A 22,803-nucleotide genomic window follows, 5' to 3' on the forward strand; every position below is an offset into this window, starting at 1 on the left:
AATTACTACGATTAAAATATTTAACTTACGCTTTATAAAATATTCTGTTCTAATCCCAAGTTATTTGCTATCAAGTATAAGATAACTTTTCCTCAGCTAATTAAAGCAATACAAGAATTATAATTGATATTCCTCAGTAAAAGCAGGCCTCGCTGCTGATTCCAGTGTTTTTTCATGAACTTCAGTTGCTTGAAATCTGGGTTTTATTAAAAATATTTGTTCTCCTTTCTGTTTTCCTTTATTCACAATAAGGATGTAACACAAAGCTTAAGGACAATCACTCAAAAAGGGCCAGATCAGCAATGAATGCTAATATTAACATGTGATGACAGCAAGCCAGCAAATTCTAATATCAACCTTCATCATTGGCATTGTTCTTCTGAAATTATTTTTCTTAATCAGATAATGAGGTTACTCTTTGTGTCTAGGTTAAAAGTTATTAATAATTTGGGTTATTTTTCTTGATATAATCAAAATACTGAACTTTTATGGAAAAAAGGTAAGTTTCACATGAAATGTCACATTTGTATTTCAAGGGAAAATTACTTTTTTCACATATTTTTAAAATGCGGTAGCACAAATGAAGGGACAGTTATTTTCTCTAGATTCTATAAACACAAAATTACTTTTGCAACATAGCAAATTTCAGAATTTTATTCTAATTTTTACACACATGAAAACTCTCTACATATTGATGAATAATGAGCTTTAAAAGTCACAATGCTGATAAAGACAAGAACTGTGAGTTGGCTGGAAACTGAATGGTTTGACAAATTCTTTGTAAGACACAGAGATTTTAGAAATCTTTCCTGTCATATTTTCTCAGAAACACTTCTTGGCAGGTGTGTGTGTGCGCATGGTGTGGCATGTAAATTTAAATCAGAATTGTACTGAACTCTGTTAAAGCAGTTTAAAAGTCAGTTTCAGAAACATTTCACAAGTTAATGTTTTTGGAAAATGTATTTATTTCCGGTTAGCTTAGAGGGACTCTGAAATGCGCTGGGGCAGAGATTAATTCTTTTTTTCCCAGAATCCCAGTTTCTGATATTACAAATTTACTTCCACCTATGCAAGTTTGTCACCAAAGTTTCATCCTGCATTTTCACTTGAGAATTGGAATAAGTTCTTTTTTCCTAAGCAAAACCAGCCTAATGCTGTGTCTCTTGTACCAGATGGACAAATTCTTAAACAGCTTTGCAAAATAGCTTTAATTATTCAACTTTATTGCAGTTGCAGATGTTGTATTACTTCTTGAAGAGGACATTTTTTCCATTAACTGTCAGGAAGGGAACAAAACCGTGCTTTTAATATTTTTTTCAATACTTATTTCTTCTTTATTATTGGGCTGATCTTAGTACGTATAAATAAAAAGACAGCAGGGACAGCACTGAGAAAACAGGTTATTAAAAAGTGGGTAATGATTTACGCGTTCATCAGTCACTCAAGTTACAAGCCCTGATCTAATTCGGTGTGGTTATTCCTGTGCCTGCAAAGCTCGTACGGGGCTGGATGAGAGGTAATTGTGGTCTAACGCAGGTGTCACTGTGAGGTGACTGTGCAGACAACCCGCTGAGAAGGTTCTGCGCTGCCTGTTGGTAACGCAGCCAAGCGGGCACCGGTAACAGCCCGCGTTTCGTGCCGGCAGTAACAGGTCGGCACTTACCCCACAAATACAGCCATTAACCGTGCAAGGTGCCCCCGCCGCCCCCCAGCCCGCTCTGGCCGGGGCCCGTTTGCAAACGTGCGGCTGCGAAGGACCAGCTGGCTTTCCCCGGCGCGGCCCCCAGCCCTGCCCCGCGGGAAGGAGGGTCCTGCCGCCGGCCCGCGACCCCTCAGCGCGGCGCGGGCCCCGGGAGCGGCGGGGGCACCGCTCGGGCGCGTCCCGGCCCCGGGAGGCAGCGGGCCCGACGGCCCGGGGAAGGTGAGCGCCCGGCCGCAGGGCAGCCGAGTCCCACCGTCCCCTGGCCCGGCCGGCGCCTGGCCGTCGGGAGCGCAATCCCGTCTCCTCCCGCAAAGGCAGCGGGGCCGGGGCCCGCCCGCCGTGCGGCCCCGGGGAGAGCGCTCGGGACGCGGCCGGCAGTGCCCGGCCACAGCGGCAGGAGGAGCTGCCGCCGCCCGGCCGGGCCGCTCCTCCCGGGCGGGCCCGGCCCCACGGCGCGCTCGGCGGGTGCCGGTGCCGTGCCCTAGCGAGCGTCGCCCCGCCGCGGCCGCCGAGCCGGCTGCGCCCCAGGCCCGCCTGCCGCCCCCACGCAGCCCGGCGGCGCGGCCCGGCCCTGCCCGGCGGGCGGGAGCATGGAGCGGCGCGGGGGCCGGCAGCAGGTGAGCGCGGGGCCGCAGCGGGGCCGGGGAGAGAAAGCGGGGCCGGCGGCGGGCGGTGCGGGGCGCGGCAGCGCTCCTGGCTATGGAGGGGCCGCGCCGCTGCGGGCGGGGAGCTGCCAGGTGCTCGGCGCTGAGTGCGAGGGTGTGAGCGCTCAGGAGCCCCAGCCGTCTGCAGTAACTGCACAGGAAGTTCGGGTTTCCCCCTTTTCTTTCTTTGTTTCGTTTAGGATTCTGGAGACGGTGTTTCCGAACCGAGGGAGTGGAGACCAGCCGTTTACAGAAAGTGCACGGACACTCTCTGGCTGCTCCTCTTCTTCCTTTTCTGGGCTGGTTTGGTGAGCATGCTTTTTCTCTGGAAAAGAGGAGTCACATCCGGAGTTGGTGGGGTGCTGCACAGCGGCACCCTAAATGTAAACCGAAATGACCCTTGGCACAGGCGGTGGGGTCCCAGCACTGCGCTGGGACAGAGCTGACCTTTGTGGTGGTATTTGTTGCGGTGTCTTACACAGACTTCTAAGCTCTTCCCATATGCTTTAGATGCCATGTATACACAGGGCAGGGTTATTTAGAATTCACTTTTGTGTAAAATAATCCAGGCTCTGATTGAGACCTTATTTTTACTTATCTCATTCACCGTAGTCTTGTTATCTTGCAACATGTCTGATGTTACATCAAGTCACTGTCATTCCTGTGCTGAGAACAGCATGCAAGCTTTTGGCAACAGGCTTTGTATTTCTTAAGTGTGAATGTTTTTTTTTCATGATAAATCTGAGGCTACTCAGCATTCTCATGAATACACTATTAATCGGGTTTCAATTCAATTCCAAATAACTCCTGATGGGAGCTAATGCAGAAGAATATACACGCATTTTGAATACTGCAGGATAGGTTTTTTTACATACTGCCTTATGCTTAGTGCTTTGATCAGCAGAGAATGCCAAAATTTAAACCTGTCAGATGGTGAGGATTTAGAATTTGTATTTGTTTTCTCTCACTGTTTTCATTGCTCAGTTTCTGTGAAATAGCTTATTGCATACATGTATTTGTTTTCTTTTGTTTGATCTTATTTTTAAAAGATTTTAAAAAATGTGGTGACACTGATTTGTTCACACAGTGAAAAAAATTGAAACCACATTAGTAACTCTGTAGAAATGCATGTCACTGGCATGTATAGACACACCCCTCCAGCAGCCATAATGTCGTCTATTACTTAACAATATTTATGGCTTGTATCCAGCATTCTGCATTTTAAAAAAATAATTCACATGTACACAGTATTTGACATACTGATGGCAATGAACCTGTAACATCCATCTTTAGAAGGAATGCCAGAATTTTTCTGAAAGGATATTTCAGGTTGAGTTGCAATGCCAGCTTATTTCTCCTTTTTCTTTTGAGAACAATTTAATTATTAACACATACTTGCTATGTAAATAAACTGAATCTGAAAATATTTGGTCACTGTAACAGATATCGCATCCACAAGTAGTATGTCAGTGTTAATTGCAGAGTCTCTACAAATGTCTCCGTATCGAGATGGCATCAACATGCAGTCAAAATTAAAAAAATAATAATTATTTAAGTAGTTAGACTGTGAACGTGTAAGTGAAAATGATGCTACACTGGGGACTGAGGGAGCACATATTTACATGTTTGTGTATGAGACTCAGTTGTTGCCCAGATCTCATCTTTAGTCACAAGTGTTAAAAGTAGAATGATAAATAAAGGCTCTAAACCTTAAGTAAGAAGCAGTTGTGCTGGAGGTGTTATGTGCAGTCTGTCTCCAGCGCAGCCGATACTCAACAATATCCATGCAAAGTAGTAGTGGTTAATGTGGGACTGAGAACACTTGCTGCTGCCAGCAGTTGGCATGCAGCTGTAAAGCTTAGTGTATCGCCCTTGGTGTGTGTGAAATGTGCTTTACACCCCACGGGACAGACGAGACATTTAAATCACTGAGTTCTTCAAGAGCTGGAGTGCGAGTGCTGTAAATAAGCCTTTGGATAAAGGAGTGCTCAGGACTTGCCAGCTTCCCAGAAGAATTACTGCTTCTTAGCACTTGGAAAGGTTTTTCTCAAGGGGCTTTTTGGCCCTCACGAGGGGGTGGATGGGCAGGATTTAAGCTGTATTCCTAGGCTAGGTGTCTTATGTTGACTAAGGTTGCTGCTCCTTGGCCAGTGGAGGTGCTTAGTGGCCCCTGGGGTTTTCAGGGATCTGACAGCAGAGCATCTAAAAGATCAGTGCAGTGTCACCTAAGGCCACAGTGTGGCTCCCTCGGGTTTTTCACACGTTTGAAGAATGCATCTTCCTGAAATTTCAGGTACCTGCATTTTAATTATGCTTTATGTGCTTAAAATAGACCTTGATTAAATTCACTAGCAGCTGCAAGAGCTCAACATTTCAGCAGATAGGTTGCCCAGGTGTGTCTTGAAGGGCACCCTGAAAAATGACAAGTAGCAAGCACATACAAAAAGTTACCGTTTGAGTGACCTTGCCTAGTGACACGTGAACTTTGGTAGAGGCAGTATGTGGCAACTTACTAATGCTCTCCTATTATTTTAACCAGGACCCATATCTTTCTTCTCCTGTGGTACTCTGCTTAATATACTTTGAACAATAGACAATGGCGAGCTCTAAGGAGGCAATAGGGCTAAACTCGTCCATATGACTTGCTCTGGCCTTGTGCGGAGGAGTGGATTTTGGATTTAAATCTGTGCATCCACAAGACAAAAATGCATGGGTTAAAAGGAGTATTTATTGAAAGGAAAAGCTACTGTAGCGTGATCTCACATTTAAAAATATTTTAACAGATGTTTATAACTGGCTATGCTGTGGTGGCTGGTGCTGCAGAAAGACTTGTGCTTGGATATGACAGCTTCGGGAACATATGTGGTAGGAAGAACACTCCTGTAAAAGGGGCACCCCTTTCTGGACAGGACATGACTAATAAAAAGTAAGTATATCAGATAATGTCTAAATAAATCAAGTGTTTGAGAACTTAATAAGATAAAGATCTTCTAGTTGCCCATCATATACATATGTGTATATTTACTTGCTTGTATTGAAAGGCAAAAAAAAAAAAAAAAGTGTGAGAATGGTGTAAAATGGTGAAACTAAATTAAAAAGTTAAGATAGAATTTGAAACTGTGCTACGTTGTTATGCTTTATGCTGGATGCTTCATGAGCAGGGTGTTAAACCTTCAGCCAAACCAGCAGTCGTTTTATATGGCAAATCTTTGTACTACGGAAGTTTCATGTTGAAGTTCCCAGTCATTCTGTTGACTCCCATGAACTAGTCCTTATAGAATGGCACCCACTTTGGCAGCTTCTGATGCCGTTTAAGATCATAAAATGAAGTGTAAAAATGTAGCATGTTCTCAAATTGCTGCTTCTGACTTCAAACTCCATTTTTTCCCATTCTGTGTGGAAAAACAGTTTCATTTGCTTTGTAACACTTTAGAAAGACGGAAAGAAGGCTCAAAATTTAAACCTATAAAAATCAGAAAGCTTGTTTTTTTGAAAAGAGGATCTTTTTTTCTTTCTAGGTATGTGTTCTTTCTGAATTCATGCGGCCTGGAAATGCAGAGCCTCAGAATAAGTTCACTATCCTTGTGTGTGTCTAGTTGTCCACAAGAGCAACTCAACTCTTTGGAAGACCTTCAGAGTTTTGCAAGGAATAATGGTGTGCAACAGGGAATATGAATATCTTACTGTATCTGTAGAGCAGCTTTCACTTTGTTATTATGTTTGCTATGCTAGGGAGTAATCTCTTACCATTAATTTCCTGAGCAATATGTGGCAGGAGAAAGCAAAATGTCTAGTTTCTGCTTTATTTCAAAGCCATAGTTTCTAGAAGTGTTACAACCTCTTATGCAAATTGAAAAACTGTTGATTAATTACTGCTCAAAGCTGAGATTATGCAGCAGAAAACTGGCTGCTGGGAATGAACTAGTGTAGTTTGATGCGGGTGCCAGTAGGTGCACAGAGGTCATCCACTATCTGCAAAACTTGTCCAATTGGTTCTTTTAAATTTAGTTAAAATTATGGTGGAGTTATTAATTCCAGAGATACACAAGTGCTTTTACCCCTTTAGACATCAGATCCCAAAGTTTGCTATTCCACCTAGAATTTTTTTTTATTTTATTCTGCTGTTCAAGATGGATATGATGTCAAGTACTGATTGTGCAGAACAGGCAGCTCCAGTTCATTTGTGTCCAACATGTAAATAAAATAACCTGTGGCCTAACCCTTATTCCGTAGGGTATACCTAAACTGCAGACCATATGAATATTAATGGCTATTTCTAATGGAGGTCAGAATTCCATTCTTTTTTGTTTGTTTTTTGTTTGGAAAGCATTGCCATTCAAATTTACAACATTTGTTTTAATTTCATTTTGGGGTAGTTTGCCATCATTTAATATGTACAGAAAGCTGTAAACACCTGTGATGTTATATAAGTATTTTCAGTGTAACTGAATATAATTGCATGAAATCCCATTTACACGCTAAAACTGCTTGTTTATTTCCAGGGAGAGAAAACTATTGTGTTTTGAATGGCTTCAATGTATCCAGCCTTTCTTTCCCAGAAGCATTATATAATGGAGCAGAATGTTATTAGCAGAGTACCTGTTAATATTTAGCCTAGAGCCCTGAAAATGTTAAGTTTCTGTATAGATATGTATTCTACTCTAAATCATGAGTGGCCTAGTTCTTCTATTGTAGCTTCTGTCATTTTAGGTTTTTCTGTTACCTTATCTTAATGAGTAAGGGTTAGAGCTGAAGTATCGCACTGTGGAACAAATAGTGTGCCCGCCCTCCAGCAAGATCCGTAAATGGTACCTATAGTTAAGTCTAGAAAGCAAAAGATTCCACAGAGGTTGCTTTAGATTTACTCAATTAACTCATTTGTTATTTACATCGCCACTGGAATATCGGAGACGAATATGGCCTGCTAAGGAATCAAAGCAGAAGTGTAAATAAAACTTGATTGATAACTTGTTTTCTCTAAAACTGTAAATAACATTACCATGTTTTTTTTCCCCTTCTTAGGTTCTTGTCTTTGTATTTACAACCTGAACATTTCCAGTTACACAGTGAATCCAAAGGCAGCTGAGCTGTGTCCCACACTGCCAGTTCCACCAAGGTAAGAATTACTAGGTACTTTACAACACCAGTGAGCCCAAACAGCTTTTTAAGGATTGTTAGTTCCTTATATGTTTTGTATTTGACTTGATGCCTTACAGTCAGAATGGTTTTTCTTTATTTATTTTTGTGTCTGTATCATCGTGAGTTCTCATATGTGCCTGTGGACACTCCAGTGCCCTGTCCCACAAAATGAACAAGGACTGCATTCCTCTACCCTTTAGAGATTTTTCGTCTCCAAATCAGGAGATAAACACCATTTCAGGAGCAACTAATTTCCTGCCCAGACTTTTGCTCTCTCCCTTGATGCCAAGGAAGAGGAGCTGTGGTCTTGGGCCTTGCTTATTATCCTCAACACAGAAATTTCCATCAGAATAATTTCATAGCCAGCTGGCTTGAAGCCCAGGTCTGCGGATGGCATTGCCTTTAACATTTGGCATTTCTGAGTCAAGATCCTTAAACCCACGATTTTAAATTCCACTGTGTCATGAAAATACAGCAACGAATTGGAATCTCCGTGTTTGCTGAGCTAAGTCATCTGCTCTGAACAAGATAAAACAGAGGAAAGAAACAAACTGAAGTGAGCAGCAGTAAATTGATAAAAAAATACTGTGTGTTTTACTTATTTCTTTGACATTTTAGGATTTTTCCTGTTTGGCAAGGAACTCAGCAAAGTTATTCATCTTGCAAAGTAAGATTTCATAATAGAAGCAAAGCTAGTCAGAGAAGTTTTTAACTGTTGATGAAAAAAACTCTCCTTTTTAGGTATGAATAAGTCTGTCCTGTAGCGCAGCACTGCCGAAGTGGGACAATAAATATATTCAGGAAGCTTGGCTGGGAGTGCCAAATAATTTTGTATGTGAATATGTGGTGGTGTTAATTGTACCTTACAAACGTTGTTTTGATGTGGCTTTTAGGATGCTTAAATGTCATAAGAGCAATGAAAAGTGTTTGTGGTCTAGAATTCTCTACAACAACATAGCTTACAGCTACGTTAGCATGATTTTAGGTTTTGCATAAACAGATGAGAGCAAAGCATGTGAAGCCAGGCTAGAATGGGAACAGGAGCTGCGTGCTGATGGTGATTGAGATAGTAGTTCATTTTTCCCCCTAGGCTGATCTTGAATGGATGTTGTGGTAGAGTGATACAGGCACACGCTGCTAGGAGTCGTTTTGCAGATCAAACACAGAACTATGATTTGCAACAGACCGATCCTAGCCCCGTGCCCTGTTGTGTCGGACTCCATCTGCAAGGTCTCCTCCTGGGCCGGGAAGATGCCTGCTGGGTTACAGCTCAGACTGGCCAGCTGTGGCTGCACAGCTGTGTTGAGCATGCTGGCAGGGTGCTGCAGGGGCCTTGAAAGAGAATGGTGGAATTGATCTCTGTGGATTTGAAACTGTTTGACTAGTAATTAATATTTTTTACCACTTTTTTTTTTTTTTTTAACCTTCCAGTAAATCTTTTCCATTATTTAATCGATGTGTTCCACGAAATCCTGAATGCTATTCCAAATACGCGTCTGTCTTAATAAGTATGGTTAACGAAATGGATGTTTTTCACCGAATTCTGAGTGGAATATTGGCAGGAAGAGATACTGTAATAGGACTGATTGTCCTTGCGCTAGGTAAGATTATAAATAAAAAGTGAATATTAATATTCAATTAAAATATGAGATTTCAAATGTTTCTATTTTTAATCTAAAAGTGATTTTTTTTTTCATATTTTCTGGGCAGAGTTGTTTTTAAGAAAGAACGATTGAGTCTTGTCAGAAGGCATTTAATAAATCAGTGAAATACAGCTCTATGAAGTATCAGATTCTGTGTTCCTTGATATGATCATATACCTAATTTCAGGCGACTGTAAGAAATTTTTGTTGAAAAAAAATGGCATCGGCATGAACATTTTAACAAAATATTATTGAAAAGCTAGTGATTTCCAAGGTGAAATATTTCAGTTATAAGTTCGTTATTAGTAAGTTACGCACAGATAACTGTGCATTTTAAATGTTAAAAATGTTGCCAGCTTTGCTAAATGCTGCTGCTTTTGAGACCACTGTTTAAAAATAAAAGACCAAATTACACAAGAACTTTATATTTAAAGTAAATAAAAGTTAAATGGGTTGTAACACTCAAAATTTTGTGTATTTTTCAGCCTTCACTTTTATACTGGTTTTAGCCTTCCGATTCATTCGGACGCTTCTGGTCCATACTTTGATTGCACTGGTTGTATTTGGGTTGTTATGTAAGTATGTTTATCTTTCAGCATACGCTTACTTGCATAGATCATCTCACTGAACTGGAGGAGAGGCGGTAACAAACAGCTATCCTTTTTCTCCATGGCCATCACCAGTAACCTTAAGCTTACCAGAGCCATTTCCAAGCTGAGCCCTGCTTGCTTTTTGGTGCCAAGGTCTGGCTGTGCTGTTCTAGCTGCTGAGTGTTGGGATGGTGATGGTTTTGGGGTTTTTATAAATGTCTGGAAACAACATTTCTTTTGGCAGATGAATGCGGTTGTGAAAATGCCGCTGTTTCAAAGGAAGTTTAGTGAAGTTTTCCATTGCCTGCTTTAGAAAGGGAGAACTATAGGAATGTGTCCAGCTAAAGCTTGTCGTTCCATGAAAGTTAGCTTTGTGTCTCCTCAATGAAATTACATGCCTGACCTTTAGAATAACTGCAAGGAAACCAAACTTTCTGCTGTGGTTTTACCTCAGATTAACGAGCCATTATGTGAATTTTCTCTGTGATCATTGATACTGTCTCTCTGCTGCGTGACACTATTTGTGAGCTGAGCTGGGGCTAGACGGGAGGGCGAGCGGCTGGCGAGGGTGGCCGTGCAGGTGACAGCCTACCAACAGCAGTGTGCCACAGCCGGGGGAGCACTGCCCCCCCTCACGCTGCTCCTGTCTGCTCAGTTGTCTCAGGTGTTCTCTGGTGGCTCTATTACGACTACAGGAACGATCCCAGCACTGAATTGGAAACAGAAAAGGAAAATGTCAAGTTTCTACTTGGATATGCTATCTTCTCAACAATAGTTACCGTAAGTAGCATTTTACCCTAAGCAATGGCAGAGGCTGTAACTTGAAAACTTGAACTACAGTGGTTCTGCAACCGCACAAATAATTCCTCGTTCCTTTCAAATGTGAAAATGAGAATAAATTATAAGATCTGCTTACAGTCATTTAAATAGTTTTAGATCTTCATTGTGGCATTTGTTTGTCAGCATAGGGCTGTGCCACAGTTCAGACCTGTACAAGCAGTGTTTGCACTGGTGGTGTAGAAATGCAAGGATTTTATTCCATCCCCGCTCTCTGCACCAGCTAACTGGAGAGTCATGTTGAGTGAACAGAGGGGCATGGGCCCAATATGAACGTGAGACCTGTGGATTCAGCCTACCCTGTCAGCAGGAGAAAGGGGTGGCAGCTCTTTTAGACAGTGGAAGGGGTAGTAAAGCACAGGCAGCAGTGTCTAGGCCACAGGTTATGGGGTTAAATTCTGCTTTTCTCTTACTGATCTTGTTTTCCAACAGAAAATCTGAGTGTGGCTTGCAACTTTTAAAGTGATTTTTATTTTTTTCACTCTGATATCGCGATGTTAAAGGAGTCATTGCTCAATGTGAGTGTACAGGCAATTTGTACTTCATGAGATACTGTCAAAATTATTATTCTTCTGTTTTCTTAGAGCAGAGTAAGATCCATAGACTGGAATTCACCAGGTATGAGCAGGCTGTCAGTTTACAGTGACAAATACGTATGTGTCACAGATCACTTTTTTTTTTTTCGTATCCTCTGTAAGTTATGACTTTTTTACTTCTGTTGATAGTAAAGGAGTAAGAAAAGGTTTATTTGTATGCACGTGTGTTCCGGTACAACTGACTGCAGAACTATGGGAACATCTCCTGCTGCAGATTACACTTCTCTTCAAAGCCGGTAGCTTCCTTCTAGAACATGCAAGAAAACTAGTGAAGCAACTGTCACTTGTTGCATCTGTTACTATATAGATGCCAACCTCTCTTTTAATTGCTGTTCATGGTTCCTTGTTGTATACAAAGAACTGGGGACATTGTGGAGGTTTTGGCTTGGGGTTTTGCTGTTGTTGGTTGATTTTTTTTAATTTAGGAAAAAGATAATTTGTTTGAATGAGGTTTCATTTTATGTCTGGTTGGCTTTCGTACATACACAGCTCTCAAATTAGTTTGGTTGTGCTATTGTCCTTTCTGCAGAAAAGGACTGGTCCTCCTGCCATTGTGAACAGTGGCAAGCTGACCTGAGTAGGAAGAAAGTGTAAATGTTCATGACATACAGGGCATGTGAAAGCAACATGTAGTGTGTAATGTACATTTCTTTTTGCTATAAAGCAAAACAGACTGCTTCCATCCGGTGAATTACAGGTTTTTGAATCCTATTTTGTTTAAAAAAACCCCAGCAGTAATGATTTTAGAAAACCAGATTTTAAGAGCCACAGGCTCTTTGAGAATATAGGCAGTGTCTCAGAAAGCTTTTCCAGTGTGCAGTAAGTTTGTGTAAAATACCTTGCTGTTGTGTCCTTGTGAAATCTTTACATACCCTCTGATCCCACGTTTGACAACATTGATACTTTTCTTAAGGAAAAAAACCCACCAATTCATCTTTTTATTTCCTTTAACAGGTTGTTCTGCTTTCCCTTATACTTGGACTGAGAAAAAGGCTTCAGTTCACTGTACAGCTTTTTCGGATTGTTGGTAAAATCATTGGCAGAATTCCTTTCCTCCTGTTCCAACCAGTCTGGACCTTTCTGATTCTCATTGCATTCTGGGTGTTTTGGGTTGCTGTGCTACTTAGCTTGGGAACTGCAGGTAAGTAGTTTTAAGTAAACTTTCCATGTTTTTGGATGAATGCTTTCTGTTTCCTAAGTTCACTTCTGAAGTGTGGGACCACCTGGTGTTAGTGTACAAAATGTGGGCTAGCATTGTTACACCAGCTGTGTTACTCTTTTCTTTCTTTATCTGTTTTTCCCCCCGTTTGTTGGAGTCTTTGACATTGCCGTAGCTCTGTGAGTCACAGCACTATAGAAGAGAGATTTTTGCCCCTATATGTGGACTGGACTTCAGTGTTGTTCTTTCTCAGTTATTTAATTTATGATTATATTGTGGTAGATATGGTGTGTGTTTGATGTATTTAAATGAAGAAAGTAACAGAAGGGAAGAGACAGCTTTTAGTGCAGTTGTTATGAAACAAGAATGTTCATCTCCTCTGACTCCAGTTGTTGTGGAGGCAGAATGTTGTTTCTGAGCAGTAGTTCGGTGACAACTGCTATTATTTAGACTGGTATGACAGTATTTGGATTAATCCAGAGGTTCTTGCTGTTGTAGGTGAGGTGCTCTGTAGAAACAGTCTATCGCTGTGAAAGATCTATAAGAACAGATTTTGTGTATGGAAGTGGTATTACTGAGGGATATAGCGCTATAAGATCTGTCACTGATTGAAGCAGGGTAATTTGGACACTGTCCCTTGGCCCAGCATCACACCATCCAGTGGAAGGAGGGAGTGGTTCTTCTCTGCAACATCAACCAAAGGGAAGCTCAACTCTGTGTAGTTCTGGGGATAACTCCTCATGCAGACATTAGCCTTTATACCCAGGAAGCATTGTGATTTGGAGATTGTTTTGGGGTTTTTTTTAATTTTAAATTTCCAGGACCACTGCTAGGGTCAGTTGTTGTTCTTTGGGTTGGAGCTGCCGTAGAGTTGATGTGGATGGAGGCAGTTGTTTGTCATTCCCGTATTTCCCATTTTATTTTATCTTCTGTTTCCACCATCCCTTGAGACAGTGGCTACAGTAGCTCCTCTATACAGGCTTACAGGTCCCTATTAGGCCAGAAAAGCCTTCAACCTTTCTGCAGCTGAGCCCATTGGCAAAACTGGCAGTATTTCCCACCTCCATGGGTCAGGTACCTTACTCCTCTTCTATCACAACTGCTTCCATCTCATTCTTACCCTGTTAATTTTGGCCCTATACAAGACCCCCTTCACTTGTAACATGAGATTCCATCTGTCTGAGTCCATGCTGGCATTGCAAATCACTCACCCATTGCTTAGGCTAGGCTAGGGTGTGTTTCCCTCCAGCTTTCACTGGAGAGTCATGTAGGTTTGTGAGGGGGTCTCTCTGCTGCTGCCTTTCCCCCAGTAGCTCATGTCTGTCAGAAATGGTTGCTTGAAGCACTATGTCTGGTTGATAACCTGCTTCTGCTGCAAAAAGGTCAGACCCAGCAAGGCCAAATGTCCGACCTGCAGTCTCTTTGTGAGTTGTTCCTGGCTGACTAAATAGTCAAGCAGGTTCAGTTTGCCTTAGGTGTCATGGATATTCCTTCTCCATGCTCCTGTGGGTTGGATTTTCCCTTTACAGAGGCAGCATTATGTGCTAGACACAGCTTTGTGTGGTTGTTACCTTTTCTGTAAAATCTTCATCTCATTTATGCACATACCAGCCAGGCAGCAGTGATTTCAAACTGGCCTTGTGGGGTACCTTATCACTGGTTCAGACCAGCTCTTTATAGAAAGGAGCATCTCCTGAGCTATCAACCAGCTGTTCATTTCATGCACCTGCTTGGATCAGATGCAATTTAAGATAAACATTAACTATAGTAAGTCTAATAGCAGGTAAATAAAATTAATTATGACCCACAGATTTTCTAAATATATAATTGACAATAACTGTTAGAGGAAATATTGTATCCTTGATGTTAAGCTGAGCTGGCCTGTTACCCACAGGAAAATTCACTGGTACTCTTGATATGCACGCATAAGGATGTGAAGCTTGCCCTTGTTAGACCTAAATTTAGAAAATGCCAGCTGAGACTGTTGTATTCAAAAGCTTTTGGAAATTCAGCAATCATTAGAAGGGCAGAAATATTTTAGTTCATATGACAGAAACAGCTTGATGATGAGTGCAGGATGGGGAGCTAGCCAAGTATTTCCTGGATGCTTTTACAAGCTTCACAGGAGTAGTGACTTGCATTATTATATCTGAGAGCAAATTCTACATGTATTCACTGAGAAATAAAACCCAATGAAAAATGCCTTGGAGAGGCTTTTTATGCTTTTTCCATGTTGTGCCATTTTCCTTTGTTGACTATATTCTGTTTCCTGCTAGACATTTCCATGCAACTTTTTTTTTTTCTGCCTGCTTGGAGCGTAGGATTCAAACCGTTTATGACCTGCTGCTACATTCATAGCACAGCACATGTCTCTTAACTCAGAGGTATTTTATTTTTTGTCTTTTCCTTAGCATAATAGGAGTGCTGATGTTTCCAGTGAGTGATACAAACAGTACAGTACAGAAGGTAGCATAATCTTGCTGCACAGTAGAGCTATGTCAAAGTTTCTAGGAAGCTCTCAGATTTGAAAGAATTGACTTTTTGCAGATTTAGCATAAGAAGGGAAAGTCATTTCCAGGCACTTAACTGTCAATATATTGCTCATATGAGGATTCTAGTAAAACATATGTTTTGACTGAGATCTGCCAGGATGTTTTTAGTATAGTCATCAGTCCTTGTAAGCTTTTTCTGTTAACAGTTAACATGCTAATGTTTAAGAAGAGAAAGTGCATTTGATAATAAATAATCCAAATCAATTCTAAGCTACGGGCTAAGCATGAATGCAGATAGAAAAGTACAACTTTCCATATTCGATTATTTTTCCGGTTAAAACTCTGTTCTATTAATTTAATAACTTGTAATTACTGATTTTGTTAGGCTGTCTATGTTAAATAGTAGCCGTTGTTGCCCAACAGGTGTAAACTTGTTAGCAAAGTTCAGGGGCTGAGGTGTTTGTCAGTACCACGTACATGACACAGCACCAGTGCCCGCTAGGTGCCGATGGAGGAGCGTGAGAAAGTTTCTTCCGAATCTGCTGGTTGTTTACAGCCACTCTGGTTACAGAGTAACTCCTGCTGAGAGGAGTTTGAAGACAACAATGGCAATTTTAGCCTTTTAATGATCTGGGGAGCTTTTATCCGGCCCTCAGATTGAGATCTGTCGACGTGACATAGGAGGTCGGTGTCAGCAAGAAGTATGATAGTTGTTTGGATTTCCAGTCCATACTGTGCCTCAGATTTATTTTGTGGTTCAAAACTTGGCCAAATGAACAGTACACTAGATTAGGTATTCAGAATATTTCTTTAGATTTTTATTTCAAATTTTCAACCGAAATAAGAGTCCTCTGAAACGCTGCCTGTTAAAGCAGCTCACAGTAAGGTGGCTCACTGGGGATTGTTTTGCTGTTCTAGGATGGTGAGCACTTACACATCCTGTAAAAACAAGTACCTGTAGTACTGTATGGTTAATAACGCATTGGCAAAAGTGTTTTGTGTCTTCTACAGGTTTTCTGCAATTGCCCTGTAAATGGAAGATGTGTCTTTTGATTTTGAGTTTTGAGGTTTTTGCAACAGCTAAGAGTACTTCTCTGAAGGTTTCCCAAGATATTTACTCCCTTTGAGCAATTTGTTTTCTCCATTGACAAATAGCTGCCTATCCAGGATTCAGTGTAAAATATAGGTGATGGTTTTCTTGGTTTTTGACGCTTTGCCTTGTTGTTTTCACAAATATATTTTCTGGGGATATGCAGAAATTTAAAATGCAAATATACCAAGAAAGCTGAAAAAATGAAATGTTTACGAAGACACTAGTCTTTTGTCTAATACAGAGAGGCAAGTAAAATTGCCTTGCTGCTGTGCTGCACCTGTTCTTAACATTTTGCTTGAATCTTCACTAGTTATATAATATTTATAGCATCCCTGCATCTTACAGCTCTGGAGCACTTGATCCTTGCTTCAGCTGTGGTGCACCTGATCATTATGCGACCTTATTTACATCCCCTCCAAAAGTTAGTGTTACTCTGAGAAAAGACTTAACTTCTTGGGAGCTGTAGAAAACTATAGCCCGCACTTGGAAAGGTACTTATGCACATGACTAACTTGAAACACAAGGATAATCCTATTAAAATCAGTGGGACTGCTTAGGCATTTTAAGGTAGGCACCTGCTTAAGTACCTTGGTAATTCGGAATCCGTAAGCGGAGACTGAGTGAATTCCAGACCTAGAAAACTAGGAGCAATGCCAAGACTCCACCAGACCTGAGACAGCACTAACAATGGCACCAGTTAGAACCATTAGCTGGCTAGGAATGGAATTCAGCTGTGCTTTGGAAAAGCTGGCATGTCTTAGGGTTATTGAGTCTTATTGTTTGCTAATTTGTGCAATATCTCACTGCAGAACTGAGGTTGCCATGTGGCACAGCTTCCCAGTGTGCAGGAGCTGTGAAGTCCACATGGCATAAATACTATGCATGTAATGTGGGATGAGAAGGCAGTGTGAGATTCTCATGTAATGAAGGTGCATCCTACAGGCAAGTGAGCAATAAAAATGCCACATAAAGCTGTGCAGCGGCAAAATCAGCAATAAAAAAGTACTTCCTGCAGGGTCTTTGACATTCCAATTACAATCAGCTAGCTTAGCTGTAAATACCACTTAATGGAAAAAATAACACAATAAATTCTGTTGCAGGAAGCATGAAGATTCAATGTATGATGCCAGAACTTTTCTTCACTTTGCAGTGGGAAGGGCACATCATATTTTCATGTTAACAGGAACTGATAAACCGGCTCTCAGTATTTTTTGGTCAGTGGTTCTTTGTTTCTGATAAGGAAATTGCTGGACTAGACTTGCCAGGAATTTTTGTCCCTTACAGCCGCCTACTGCTCCAGGCATCAGCAAAACCTTGCAGCAGCAGTTGCTGAGTAAGAGCATCTGACATAAGTCTAAAAGCACCAAAATGTAGCTAATGAAACTGCGTGTGCACACTGCCTTTTGTATCACTGAGTTGCTGTGCTGACTGACATAATGGCACAACACTGGGCTGCGGTCAGGTGGAGAAACTTCTGAATTCTGCTGCAAACACTTATGCCTGTTTGCCTTGCTAACAACACTTCTTTTGAAGTATTTGCAGCAGATCAACATTTGTACTGATCAGAGGTTTTCAGATTCGGTGATTCAGCTGTAGGGACTTCAGGTCTTTACTGACTTCTTAATGTTATCACTAAGAGTGTATACCAGCAAGATTCGTGATTATGCAGTTGGAGAAAAATATTCTGTTGACAAATTAAACCATATTTCAAGGCTTTGTTGAGAAAGTTTAACTTCTGTGAACAGATAGATCACAGAGGAGTGATGAAGAAAATGACATCCACTTTTCTCAACAGTATATCTAGGATAGTTTTAAAGTTTACCTGTGCTACTAAGACTGACATATGAAAAATAGCATTGCGTGTAATTCTGTTGACAAAATTACGCTTGCGTGGTAGGCCCAAACAACTGGGAATCAGTTGAACACAGAAGTTTACATTGGTAAGCAGATTTCCATGAAGTAACAACAAGAGTTTTACCATACCTAGACAGCAAAGTGATCAATGGTAAACTCACAGGTGTGTGTGCCCGATTTCTATGCAGCAGAGCACAGCACTGTGCACAAGCACATGTGTAAGATTGGCCAGGAAAGAGAAAGCCATTACTGTTGTTACTGCAGGTGGTTATTTCAGCAGGCTGGTAAAAAGCAAGCAGAATTAGTTTACCATATGTACATTTGTCAGCCTTAATGATACAAAGGCAAAGCCTGAAATATGCCTTTTTTGGAAAAGAAATGTTTGGGTGGATTGTATGGTGAAAAACGTGCTTAATTCTGCTACCAAATGGCATAATGTCTTTGCATAAAAATGGAGAGGTAGGAGACCTTCTTATATCTCATTGACCTATCATTTACATAAGTTCTCTCAGTAAGTGCTATAGGCTATAGTTAATGAGCATATTTGGCTGGTTGTGAGTGCTGCAGGAAAATGACAGTCTAGAACCTCTGGAAGAAGTAAGGGAGATGAAAAATCCCATGAATTCAGAATGGTATAGTGCATAGTTTAGTTTAGTTTAGCGAAGAAATGAATCCATCCTCAAATATTCCCCTTAAAAAAAAAAAAAGGGGGCAAAAAAAGCTTTTGTGTCCAAGCTTAAAACCAAGGAGGCATGTGATGGGGAGGAGTGGCCGAGAGTTTGTGAGAAGAGATCTGAGTAGTAGCTTTTTCACACTATCAAATATCTTGTTTTTCAAAGGCTTAAAATAAATTTGAATATAATGGAAGCAACAGTATTTCTGTGGGTGACCAACCATACAGCAGTGCAAAGAGCTTGCCTGTTTGGCTAAAACTGATAAAGTTTCAGAAAATAAAATATCTAGAATACATGTCTGTGTTTATGTGCCCACATAACATTTTTTGATCCTTTCAAAACACTTTAAAATAATTCTGCAGTGCTACGATGGAGTAGATGAATATTGTTAATAATTTACAGACAAACAGACTTTGGTTCTGAAGACTTACAAAGCTTGTCTAAACCTGATGGTATTGCTGAAAGCAAATCTTTATTGTTTTTACTTTCAGCTATCCTTGAGTATGAACTCTGTGGCTATAAAAAAAAACAGGAGAGAAATAAGTGAACCATTTCACAGATAACATTGTATCTGTGGTAGTTTTGAACTTGAAGGTGGAGTGCTGTCCTGTGGGAGAACATAGAATCATTTTGTATGGAAAAGACCTTTAAGATCATCAAGTCCAGCCATTAACCTAACACTGCCGAGTCCACCAAATGAATACATGAAGTATTAAAGCTTAAGTTATAATGCTGTTCTACCAGGAATAGGCAATTCCATCTCTATTTCTTTCATGGAGTTTGAATAAAAAACTACTCACCTCCAGAGTTCATTTTACTCTGTGAACATGTTTATCTTTAAGGTTAATAGATAAGGCTTGGTAAACTAAAAAAATAGCAGTTCATGCACCTAGAGACTTTTCCCTAGGAACAAATGTCCAAATGCCATTATCCTCTGATAGACTTCAGAGTCAAGTGGCATAAATAGGATTGCATAGACAAAGGTCTGGTTGCTAAGTTATCTGATTTACCCCCACCTTTTGTGAAAAGCCACCTACTGAATATGGAATGAATTATTTGTCATTAACAGAAGTGGAGGCAAATTTTTGGAAATTGAATAAGTGAATTTGTCAAGGTTCCTGAATACAGTCATAGCATTGGACCATATACTCCCATACAGGTGTCTTTTCTTTTTTTTTTTTTTTTTTGAGAGGCTACCTGTACGTGCCAGTATTTTGCACAAAGATTGCAAAGTATAGAGAGCAGCAAACTATTTGCCATGTTTCTAATTAGTAATAGTAATTAAAATAATAATTTTATTTTGTTGCAATGGTACGTTATGCGTCCTTAAGTTTTCTGCTTTCTCTTTTGCTTCTTATAGAAAAAATCTAAAGAATTTCATAACTGACTATGAGCTTATTTCAAATTCGAATGAAGAAAATTAAGACCTCAGTTACTTTTGAATCATTTGATTACTGAAACATTAAGTAATATTTTCTCAGAAATCTTTACTAATTCATAGCTGTTCTTTTATTAGCAGCTCTGTCTCAATCCCAATTTAAAGCCAAGCTTTTGCTTTTTGTAAGATGTCATTTTTCAAAATTCTATTTGAATTACAAAATTTTGGGTCTCTGACTCTGTTAAATAGATAAATTCAGGTGCTATTTCTTTTTTTTTTAATATAATTTTATTGAAGAAAAGTTAAGGAAAAGAGTACAGAAGCACTTAGATGTAGTTCATTTTGTTGTGGTGTTGTTTTTGTTGTTTTTCTCTTTTGTCTGGTGTGTTATAATAATACAGTGGTGTAATCCCACCTCCAGGTACTGCACAGACTACTTCAGGAGGACAAGTAGAATACAGAGCTCTGTCTGGAATTTGCTACATGGCATGGTACCATTTCGTTGGCCTTATCTGGACCAGTGAATTCATTCTTGCCTGTCAGCAAATGACAGTTGCTGGGGCAGTGGTTACTTGTTACTTCAACAGGTGAGTATAGAACTGCCCCCGTACCGTTTTGGGGATTCTCCAGCATTTACTTTAGTCTTTTTCTAGGCAAAATACTTTTGAATAGACTACAGACTGCAGTTTATGTCAGTATCTTGGAATCCAATTTAATATGAAATAATGTTCCTTGCTGCATGATCTTGAGTAAGATTTTACAATGTGTATATTAATGTGACTCACCCCCACTTCTGGAGTTACCAGGCCAAACTGAGCTTGGTACAAGACACTAGAGCTCAGCTGACTGGTGAGACTGCCATTCGGAAGGCACAGGCTGCATGTCACCCTTTTCCAGGAGACTGCATTAGCTCCAAATGGAGATGCAATATATAGCTCCTTGGTAATTTTGTGTATTCATAGGCAGTTCGACCTCTTCCTACATGTTCATCCCTGCTATGGGTTTCCATTAGTTCTGACTGCAAAAATGCCTAGTTTGCTACTCGGGCTTTTTTGTTGTTGTTGTTTTGTGGTTTTTTTAAAATTATTTATTCTGTGCAGATATATTCAGTTAACTGTAAATGCTTTAACACCACTGTTAAGAATTTATAGATGTGTGAACAAACTTCCTCAAATTTTATATTGCCTGAAACATAAATGTGGGGGAAAGAAGGAAAAATATCTACTTTCATGATGTATACTGTTTTTTTAGACTTGCTATATTGTAAAATGAAATTAAATTGGTTTTGTGCACTAAAGCAGTGCTATTCTGCCATTGCAAGGTAAGATTTAAATTTCACAATACATTGTTGGGTTTTTTCACAGTGAAGAGAGTAGTATCCTGAAAAAAAATTTCCTCATAAGTATTTTATACTTTCACCTGATTGTTCTGTTTCTTTATGCCCAGCGATGAGATTTTCTGATCTGTGAAAAACACTGGCATTTTAAGGCATATCTTCATTTTGTATTGAAGGAATATGGTGATAATCTCAATTTGTTGGAAAATTAGCCCTTGAGAAGGGTGATGTGAGAGTGAGTCAGGGAGCCTGGTGGCAGAGGGCCTGGGGACCCTGGCCCCTGGAGCACAGGCCACAGCTGCCCAGGACCATTGGGCTCAGGTGGCCAGGAAAGGAGGCTATGGGCTTCTCCAGAACTGGGGTAGCAGGTTTCTGTTGATGGTCTCTAGAATGTATCCCTGACTGTTTCAGCTGCTGATGGAAGGGCCTCCTGCTGCAAGGTTTCCAAATGGTCTGTGCCCCTCTGCCCTGCACAGACAGCAGCCCTGCTTGTTTCCCCTGGATTTCCCGCGGCAGCCAAAGCAGCAAAGCTGGCAGACGTGGTAACAGCCAGTGGCCACCGTTGTGCTAAGCAACGTTTTGTCATCCCCTCCAAGAAACCCAGGCAGGACGGTGTTTAACACATGTATCAGGAGACTGTCTCTGCTAGGATTCTCTATGCAGCCAACAGCTGTGCCACCAAACTGGTGCTAGTAAAAGGGCAGGTCAAACTTAAAATACTGCTTTTGAAAAGGTTGAGAACTGCAGAGCGACGTAGTCTCACACTACTGGTTTACATGCCATGATAAGACCTGAAAAGGGAGGAACTTGCATTTCTTATGTCATCTCCTTTTTCCTGTTGAAGCTCTCAACACAAGTAACTAGCCTAGCTGTTGTTCTGTGGGTGGTGGGCTGCTCTTCTAAGCAAATTTATTTAAATTTTTAAATTTTTTCAAAAAATTTTTACCTCAAGCTTTAGCAATTGAGTCAGCTTTAGTGGCTAAATCCTGAGGCACTAAGGGTTTGTATAAATTGGCTTGCTTGAGAAAGCACAGGAAAGAAAAGCAGTTTTGCTGACTTACTGGGTTGCATGCCGCAAGGCATTTTGGTACAATACACCATCTAAATCCCCAAGGAAGAGACACTGTCTATATCTTCTTCACACAGAGCAGGGAAGCACCTGTAGAAACCACTGTGATAACATTTACTGCTCTCTTAAGTCTTCCGCTTTCCAGCTATTTTTTACTGCTGCAGGAACCGGCCACAGAGTACAGAAGGTTCCTGCACCCAATTGTATTGAAATCTTTTTGTACATCTACTGTCAAGCCCTCCTCTTGCTTGCCAGGTGACATGTGCTGTGTTGAGAGTTGTGCTTGGAAGGGGCAATGCAATTTTTCTGCAGTGGTAATCCCTTCTCCTGGCCCTTAGGCTGTCAGCACAGATCTGCAGACACAGGGCAGTGCAGGAATGGGGAGAGGACGGTTAGCTGCAAGAGCAGTCGCACCATCAAGGGCAAGGGTTATCTCGAGCTGTTCCAGCAATTCTGAGCTTGTCTGCTCTGTGTTTTTAATGTATTCCCTGGGGCAGCATCATAAAGGCATGTCACAAGAGTTTGTTTATGATACCTCACAGAGAGGCTTTCTTCTTTGCTTGTAAGTGCTCCAGGGAAATGGCACAGCCTTCCCTG

At 40.9% G+C, this 22,803-nt stretch overlaps 1 protein-coding gene across 3 annotated transcripts in view; it reads left to right on the forward strand.

The window, feature by feature from the left end:
* The first annotated feature begins 1,637 nt into the window (after positions 1–1,637).
* The window catches only part of SLC44A3 (solute carrier family 44 member 3), a 41,065-nt gene continuing 19,899 nt past the window's right edge, over positions 1,638–22,803 (forward strand). Inside the window, exons 1-10 of one of the 3 annotated variants that reach the window (XM_080407490.1) lie at positions 1,638–1,651; positions 2,547–2,654; positions 5,130–5,272; positions 5,865–6,001; positions 7,369–7,462; positions 8,917–9,086; positions 9,614–9,703; positions 10,374–10,498; positions 12,106–12,292; positions 20,223–20,388. In XM_080407490.1, the coding sequence (XP_080263616.1) occupies positions 5,130–5,272; positions 5,865–6,001; positions 7,369–7,462; positions 8,917–9,086; positions 9,614–9,703; positions 10,374–10,498; positions 12,106–12,292; positions 20,223–20,388 (1,112 nt within the window). In that variant the 5' untranslated portion in view covers positions 1,638–1,651; positions 2,547–2,654. The other 2 variants (XM_080407489.1, XM_080407491.1) reach the window with 2 other exon arrangements.

The sequence above is a fragment of the Falco punctatus genome (genome assembly GCF_963210335.1).
Source record: "Falco punctatus genome assembly, chromosome: 11".
Lineage (NCBI taxonomy): Eukaryota > Metazoa > Chordata > Aves > Falconiformes > Falconidae > Falco > Falco punctatus.